Source organism: Oryzias melastigma, linkage group LG7 (genome assembly GCF_002922805.2).
Source record: "Oryzias melastigma strain HK-1 linkage group LG7, ASM292280v2, whole genome shotgun sequence".
NCBI lineage: Eukaryota > Metazoa > Chordata > Actinopteri > Beloniformes > Adrianichthyidae > Oryzias > Oryzias melastigma.
The window spans coordinates 28,852,973-28,861,965 of NC_050518.1; the positions used below are offsets into that span (position 1 = coordinate 28,852,973).

The window sequence follows — 8,993 nt, forward strand, 5'->3', positions numbered from 1 at the left end:
ACACCCCTGATCTAACTCATCTTTAAGTAAACCGATTTGAACTTATTTGTTGGATTTTTACTGCCCAAAGAAGTAACATGCTGAATTTAAATACCTTTAACAGCTATAGAGGTCACGTGTAATATGTCATCTTAACTGAATTCTGGCTGTTTTTAGATGCCAGAAATGATTATTTTGACTTATCAGATGACATGTAAATTAAATCTCATGGCAGCATTATGCAGCTGATCTAATAAAACTATAATTTGCTTGCATCTTGAAGTGTTATATTTGTGATATGCCATCTATTGTCATTTTACTCATACTAGATTTTAATGTTCTTGTTTTACAGCTTGTGTCCTGAGATGTGCCACTCCACCTGGTTGGGAAAAATTGTGGAGGTCCAGCTCAAGAAAGCGTTTGTCAGCAAATGTACGGCCAGAGCAGGTTCTAAGCAGTAGGCCACTGCTGTGATCTACAGTATGTGGACTGGTTACTCTTTCATCCTTTATTTTTTGTTTTTAATTTTCATGGACCATGAGTTTTAATACAGTTCCTGCCAAGTGTGTTCTAGGATTTGGAAGCATGTAAGTTCTGTTGTTTCAAAGCCAAGTAAGATTCCTCCTTGTACCTCAGCAGTGCTGTCAGTGTTTAGAATCTGGAAGTATTCATTATCACCACGTCGGCCAGATTGAGTACGCGACAGTTCATGTACTTAATGCAATTACATAAAAAAAGTTTGCACTGTTTGAAATAGATCTCCGGGTATAATACGACACAATTTTGTGAATGTATTTCTAGTTTTACCCAAAATAGTTCATTAAGAAGCCAGGTGGTTTTAACTCGTGTGCTATCCTGGACATGTTTACATTAAAAGTGGGGTCATCTGTTTTTTTTCCCAAGGATTTTTAATCTTGTCTGGTGTCCGTGGCAGACATAAGATCCTGTCCACATTTATTATGGGAGAGATCACACATCAATGTAATGGTTGGGTCATCTTGACCCTATAAGAGAGCACAAGGATTAAAGTACTTTTAAATTATTAAAAAAAAAATAATTTAGTTAAAATCGACTTTTCAACAAGTAAACAATGTCAGAGCTTGTATTTAATTTATTTTTGTGTCTCATTTATGTTTTATATTTCTGTATTTTGTCTAAAAAATTTAAAGAGTCTAATGCTGTTATCCCAATACAAATGTTGTATGGTGCTGACCAAATCCCAAATAAAATGTAACATTTACATATTTTGTGTTTTTTACTGTTTCTCAAATGTGTCTCATTAATGGCTTTGGTGAGACATTCAAGAGAAATGAAAGAGACAATAATGAGATCTCTTTTAGAGCTAATCCTTCTCAAATGTGTCTAATCCTTTTCTCCTTAATCCTTCATTAAAATAGCTGAGACAACTTAGATCAGAACGAGACTATTATGAGATCTCGTTTGTTTCTCCCACTTTTTAAGTCTTGCTCAAAAAGCTTATCTGAATTCATGCTCATTTGTCTCGTTGATGTCTTTGCTCATCTTTGCACAAATGAGCACAGAATGATACAAGAACGAGACGCTCAAACTGATCTCAAACTTGTCTCAGGAGACGTGATTGAGCCACATTTGAGCAACAGATTTTTCCTATGGGGAAGCACTCTGATTAAAATTAAGAATTCAGTGAAGCTGTTGTCACATTTCTTTTTAAATAAATTTTATTCACGTGATCCAGAAGTAAACATCTCGAGGCTTTAGCATTGACTGTATATAAGAAGAACTGGACTGATTCTTGTTAATTCTTCGACTTGACTAGTATTTTTTTCCACAAAAAGCGGACTATTCGAGGCGTGATGCGGCTTGTTGTCACGGTAACATAGCAACAAGCCTGAGCCAGTAGAGCCGACGTAGAACTCAGCTGCAGCCGCAAAGGAAAGTGATACATAAATGCCGATCGTCACTATAGGCGAAACAAAACATCAGTTCAGAGAGAGAAAAAAATAAACACTTTATTGATAAATCAATTATTTTCAACCATCAAACCTTTTAACTTTCTATGAAGCAGAAAATAGGCTACTGAAAGACAAAAATAATTATTTGAAATTAAATTCTACATTCCCGTTGATCGTAAAATCTGAAAGAGAAACTGGCATGTCCATCACATTGTTGCTTGAAGGACCAAGATTCAGCTTTTGTGGACCCTGACCACTGCTGGTTGTGACGTTGCGTGACGACAGAAGGTTGCTCCATTCTCGTCTCTCCTGGAGTGACTGAGCCCAGTAAGCCTGCAGGCTGCTCTCACAGCGGTGCCCCGTCACAGACATGATCTGGGGGGATTCCAGACCGCCGTCTGAGAGTCGACTCACAGCCGTGCTCCGCAAGCTGTGGTTGGTGTAAATCCGTGGTAGCCCCACCTTAAAGCAACAATAAAAGACACACAGGCTGTTAACGAGAGCAGAAGAGATGTTATACCAAATATACAGGGCTATGCCATTGTACAGACCTCTTCACTTATTTTTTAAGCATTTCTCCGAGGTAGCTGACGCCCATCGGTTCCCTGGAGTACCAAACCTCAGATGCTGGGGTGATGGAGCGCTTCGGGTGCAGATAAAAAGACTTTGCGTCTGGAGGACATTTAGAGATGTACTTCTTGAAAGCTTTTACTGGGCACAGATGATCCCCGGGCCTTGCAAACATAAATCCTCTTAGATTTTGCTTGTGCGGGTCGTTAGGAGTTTTGTGATTTTTAGTTTCAGGATTATGTGACAGGCTGACATATTCAGCACCTTCCTCGTCTCTGTGGATGGCAAAAGATGCCATGGTCAGCTCACGGCTCCCCTTCCTCCCACGCCGGGCCAAACACAGCTGGATGTCAAACCACACCTTTCTGACGAGGCCGAGGGGCGTGTCGGGAGACAGCGCAGATGAGCATCGGAATTTCTCTAGGTCCGACTCAGGAATCCGAGGATGATGGGAGCTGGTGTCTCTTCCACTCTTTCTGTAGCGCTTCATTATTGCTTTAAAAACAGCATTGCTGCTCTTGAACACGGTGTCGCTAATTATGTTCATGTCTTTTAAGTGGCGATTAATGCCGGCTCTCAAGCTCTTCAAACTGGCAACGCTGTATTCTCCTCTTTCTTTAGTGGACTGAACAGGCGCGTAAAAAAGCCGCTAACTGTCATTGAGGGTGGTGGCGGTATAGTTTTCAAATTGATGTCCATGTTTTTTTGAGCGAGGAAGTCTTTAAAGATATTTACTGCCCATTTTGTGGGTTTTTTGGTGTTTACCTCGTCCTTGTCATCCTCTAAGCCAGGGGTCTCAAACTCAATTCAGCGGGGGTCGCTGGAGGCAGAGTCTAAGTGAGGCTGGGCCGCATCAGGATTTTCACAAGAATAACACTGATAAAACATTTCAATGTTCTCAAATATCTTTGTTTTTAATACAAAATAATGAATTAATAATGAACGGCTTGTATAGATCTTTGTGTGTTGATTTATATGTAAATAAGAGTAGGGAAGGTAGTCTTTGAAACACAGATATGGGAGTTCTTTGAACTTGGCTGCAGANCCACATTTGAGCAACAGATTTTTCCTATGGGATGTCAATGCAGCGTCTGGCCATTCTTTGGTGACAACAGCACATCCCAGAACTCCTGATGTAAGTATCATTTTGAAAGAAATTGATTTCTTTAGGACTATAAGGATTTTCTTTAGTGCAATGAAAATCTTTAAAATGTTCTTCTTAAAAGTATAGAGTGTAGATGCAGTTTTTGTAGCGTAAAAAAAAAACTGTGTGTTCCTCAGTATAATTCGAAGGTACTTGACTGGAATGAAAGGCTTCTAGTAGCTGGGGAACCTTCTGCTCTCTGGTATGGACCAAACGAACAATGAGAAAGAATGATTTCTTGGTCCTATTTTATAACCTTCAGATCAAAGGCGATGATGTCAATCAATTAATCAATCAATCAATCAAATCCTTTATTACTCCCACAATGGGGAAATTCTCTCTGTGGTGGGGAGCAGCCGCTGGACAGCGCTCTATCACCCAGAAACGACACATGAGGGTGCAGGAAGGATGTCAAAAATCAAGTATATTCAACCTGTGTCGCAGTAGGGCGGCATGAGTTAAAGTACAAGCAAAAATACATCAACATTGAAGCGCATTAATTTCACGAGACAAAAAGGTCCACAAACTGACTCCCACACGTCCAGCCTGGTGGCAGCCATGCGCGGTCGCACAGCGCTCTAAGGCACAGTCGGGGGGGGGCTGGATGAAAGAGTCACCAAGGCGTTGAATTCGTGGTGAAGGTCATGGGCAGGGGAGGAATGCAGGTTTCCATGACAACGGGCTCAGTTTCTCACACCTTCGGCGGATTGTTTTTGTACAGTCGGGGGGGTTCCTGATTAGAGATGTTTGTTTACTCGCAGACAGACACAGCTTCTGTCTGCCTGCTGAAAGTCCAGGTGCTGCTGTTTGAGAGTCAGCAGGTTCATGCATAAATGGCTGGGGCTACCTCGGCGTTTGAGCAGCATTACGCTATACGTCAGAACAACAAGCTAAAACTTTCAGTAAGTAGTTTGAGGGAGGAGTTCAAAGTGACCCAAAGGTCTCCCAAGCAGGGACCGAAGTGTGAATGGGGTGGAAGGCAGTGGAGGCATTTGACATGGTTGAGTCGAGGCTTCGGCACAGGGCACTGGTTGGAACAGTGACCAATGGAAGGGCTGGGTTGGGGTATGCCATGGCACGGCACAGAAAGGAGGCACAGGGGAAGTACAGCAGATCAATGATACAGAAAGAGTTGAAGGCAATCACTGAGGAGGAGCGAGCTAGCAGGGTGGTGGGGATGCCTCAGCAGGGAGCTTGGACAAGTTGGGAAGACTAAGGCCCGATCCGAATATTCTCCTTCTCCCTCAGCCCTCCCCCTTGATTTGGAGTGGCAGTTGAAGCCAAAGTCGTGTCCGGAATTAGTATTTTTTAAGTTTCACACTCCAAACAGAGGGGTCCAAAGTCCGCTATCGCGAGAGTAAACCGCATCGCGCGAAGAAGCTCTTTTCTTCCCTTTGGTGCGCTCTGAAATACAGATGTTTACATTTAAATGTAAGTAATGACTAAAGTTATAAAACCACTGTTGTTATGGATATTAAACCGCTGGAAGCGCTGTGCTAATGCTAGCGGACCGGCGATGTTGATGACGTCATTGAATGGAAGTCACGTCCGAAAAATTAGACACTATTTTTTCATCACCCTCCGTTTGGAGCAAGCACGGAGGGATAAACGAAGGGGAAGGGCTAAGGGAGAGGGAGAAGGGTAGTATTCGGATCGGGCCTAAGTGGAACACAAAGTATCATGGGTGGAGTTGTGTAAGTCTGAGCCACACCGTATACATTTTCTGATAGAGGTGGTCTACGACGTCGTACCAAGACCCTCTAACTTGTTCTGCTGGACAAAGGTAGAGTCACCAGCCTGCAACCTGGGTCTAAAGAGGGAAACCCCGGAGCACATCCTCAGCTGCTGTTCAAAAGTTCTGGCACAGGGACGCTATTGCTGGCGCCATGACCAACTGCTAAAGGCAATAGCCAAAACCATAAGCAGTGGCATTAAGCTTTGCAGGAGTCTCCTCCCAGCAAAGAACATTATTGCCTCTGTCCAGGCTGGAGAGAAGCCACCACTCAGGTCTGCTAACAGCAGCTGGGAGTTAAAAGTTGACCTTGGAAAGCAACTGAAATTTCCAGAAACCATTGCCAGTACAACCTTGAGGCCAGATATGCTGCTCATCTCAGAGGCTTCAAAGCAGATCGTTCTCCTGGAGTTGACCGTCCCCTGGGAGGACCGGATCGATGAGGCAAGTGAGAGGAAAAGGGCAAAGTATGCTGACGTAGTAGAGGGCTGACGGAACAATGGTTGGAGGTGCGAGACCTTTGAGGTGGGATGCAGGGGGTTCATAGGTCAGTCGCTTTGTAGGGCGTACAACATGCTCGGCATCACTGGGGCTAGCAAGCGCAGGGCCATTAAGGAGGTAACCGAGGCAGCAGAAGTAGCCTCAAGGTGGCTCTGGGTGAGTAGCGCTACCTGGACACACGCTGGGATCTGATCAACCCCAGCTGGGTCACCCAGGTCAGAGTGTATGATGTTTGAAAGACCCAAAACATTCCATGCTTCCAGGTAACATTACTGATGATGTGTCCAGGTTGTACCACTAGTTGATGTATGGGAAAGCTCTTCTTATTGCGCATCAGGAGCAGTGTGCAATTGCGAACGTGCGCAGCTTTGAAGGAACAGTGTACAGATGTCAAAAACACCCCAAACCCATTTTCCTTGGTGTAGGTCTATAAATCGTTGAGTAAAGAGGTTCAAATATTTCTAATTTGTCCATTTCTGGAATGTTTTGAACTAAAAACCTGCAGCTGCAGTTTCAATAAATCAGTTGTGAACCAGAACAAACATACTCAGTGTGAGACATTTCATAAAAAACTAGGTTGGTGTAAATGATGCCGTTTACACGCCCCCATGTCTCGCTGTTCCTCAGCCCACTGGTCCGAGCTGCAGCTGCAGATCCACTGCTGGCTGTTTTTAGACTCCTCCCACAGGAGCGGCGGGCATGTGTGGGGAGACACATCAAAGCAGCACCTGCATGGATGCGGATCAGTGTGTTAGTGGGATAAACCTCTGCTCCATTAGGAAACTGCGGAGTGAGAAAGAGGCGTAGTGATGGCGCTGTGGCTCAAACGACCACATCCACCAGAAGATCCAGAGACCAGAATCCAGAATCCCAGCAGACGCCTCACTGACAGATGAAAAAATCCATTCACAGCAAGGACTTCCTCAAAAAATGTTCAAGTTAGGGAACATTTATACACTAAGTTATTTATTGGTGTCTTTTCCACAATCCAGAAACAGGCTCTATAGGTTATCTAGTGGATTTATTAACATTTTGTGGTACAAGCACCACATTTGGAATGGATTTACCTTCTCTTTCAGAAAAGCACATGTGATGATGCTGAATTTTAAAATACATTTATAAATACATAATGTATTTTTCAAATATATTTTCTATTATATACTGTAATACTGTAGGTACACCTCAAGTTTAAAGACTAGATATATTGTTGCGACTGGGGTAAATAAATATTTTTTGACTGTATGGCTGTCACCTTCACAAACGGAGGCCATTTATTCTGGTTTCTAACATGCTTTTTCTAAGGATGGGATTCTAAGGGACATCCATGCTAAATTTGGTGCGTGTAACATAAAATATACGATGTGTCTGAAATATTGACCTAACCAGCTCTGCTATAGAGTGTGGTCCTGCAACAGCCTGGCAACATGATGAAGGTGTAGCCCACCATCTCCTAATAGTATTTTGTTAGCTCCAGTAACACGGTGACCCTAAAAGGAATTCAGGAAGTTCTGATGGATACAAAGATGGATGATACCTTTATAACTGTCCAGATCTCTTTAATTAGTTCTGATTTTTAAACTTAAAACAGTGTCTTACTTTCTATAAAGTTTATTCATCATAACTTTGGTCAGCTTCAGGTGTTTTTAGGGACCATTGTGGGATTTTCAAACGATCTAGGTTAAAAACTGCCACACAAGTCACATCTGTTTTGTCATAAAAATGTATCTGGATGATACATTCGAATGGTGTGACCTTCTAAGCTAACATGGCTGCCACAATGAGGAGTATAGGCCACAGGGACAATCTTTTTCATCTGTCTGTTAGCGACCAGGCCTTTCAGAAGCCACACCCACTTTATGGAGAAAGTTATCACAAATATGGAATCATTTTGAGATCAGTGGTTGAGGGAGATTCAGTCTACAGGCAGCTTCAGGTCACACTGTTTGCGTCTAAAAAAATAAAAATATTTTCTGGTGCTAAGGAAGTTTTACTGATGTTTGTGCAGATTTTGGTAGGTATTTCATGGGGGTCAAATTAACCTGAACAACAATTTAGTCCTTTGATGGATTTTTTAATCAACTTTTTGTATTTTTGATAATGTGTGTTTACTAAAAAGGATATTTTTTAATTAGTCCTGTGAAAAAATGTTACAATTTCTATTAAAATATGGAAATCCCAAACATTTTGATATATATTTTAAACAACTTCTTGATGGGGAAAAAAGGTCTAAAGTCAGCATAGTTCATGGAGCGCTTTATTGCATCACAGTAAGCTGTTGTTAGGCTCATCCTATCCGTTAGATGACGCTACAGTTTACCAGGAACAGCATTTATCTACAGAGCAAACATCAGACGTGCAAGCATCTTATGCGCGACGGCAAAAAATATAAAGTCATTAATGTACAAGTTACGCAAAACATCAGCAAATTCCTTTGACATCATTGAAAATGTCGTCAAACACGAAGAGACTAAAAAACTTTAATTAAAAAACGGCATTATAAAGTGGAAATAGACAGAAGGTGTAACCAACAGGGGGCGCTGAAACAAAACAGTCTGCAATGAAATAAATAAACAATAAATTAAAATGCAAAACAACCAAAAAAGGCTCCAGTGTGGCGTTGCAGAGCAGCAGCTACGTTTTAGTTAAAGGTGAGAATTTTTTTTCTGTGCTTCAGAGCAAATCTGAGAAATAAAAGAGTCAAAGTTGACAAAAACACAAATCATTTGTAAAAAGCATAAATATAAGAAATGTGACATAGTTTCACATCATTTCCTTTGTGATCAAGTGTTTCCATCCATCCAAACGACCTGATAAAAATTGGGACGGATCGTAATGAAGGTGATCTGAAACAAATCCTGATTCTTGTTTTGGGCAAATATGTCAAACAAAATGAAAATGGAGGTTCATTGGAGGATAAAGACGACTGGCGTCAGCTGTGGTCACCGTCAGAGGAAAGAAGACGTTCAGATCAACGTAAACGAGAATGCGAGTAAGACCGAAGCAGGTTTGTGCGAGTCTGTAAGACTTCAGGACAGAGAAAGTCCACGTCTGCCAAAACACTCGGGACATCAGTGGAGGAATGCTCTGCTCCGTCTTTAAAGTACAAATCCATCTAAACAGGAAAAAACACAACCGA

At 42.1% G+C, this 8,993-nt stretch overlaps 1 protein-coding gene across 1 annotated transcript in view; it reads right to left on the reverse strand.

Annotated features, from left to right (window-relative positions):
• The window catches only part of si:ch211-220i18.4 (SRSF protein kinase 3), a 39,754-nt gene extending 36,784 nt beyond the window's left edge, over positions 1-2,970 (reverse strand). The window contains exons 1-3 of the mRNA XM_036212632.1: positions 2,745-2,970; positions 2,530-2,621; positions 2,110-2,372 (exon numbers count right to left, since the gene is read on the reverse strand). Of these exons, the coding sequence (XP_036068525.1) occupies positions 2,110-2,372; positions 2,530-2,621; positions 2,745-2,970 (581 nt within the window). The remainder of the gene's footprint in view (positions 1-2,109; positions 2,373-2,529; positions 2,622-2,744) is intronic.
• Between the last annotated feature and the right edge of the window lie 6,023 nt (positions 2,971-8,993).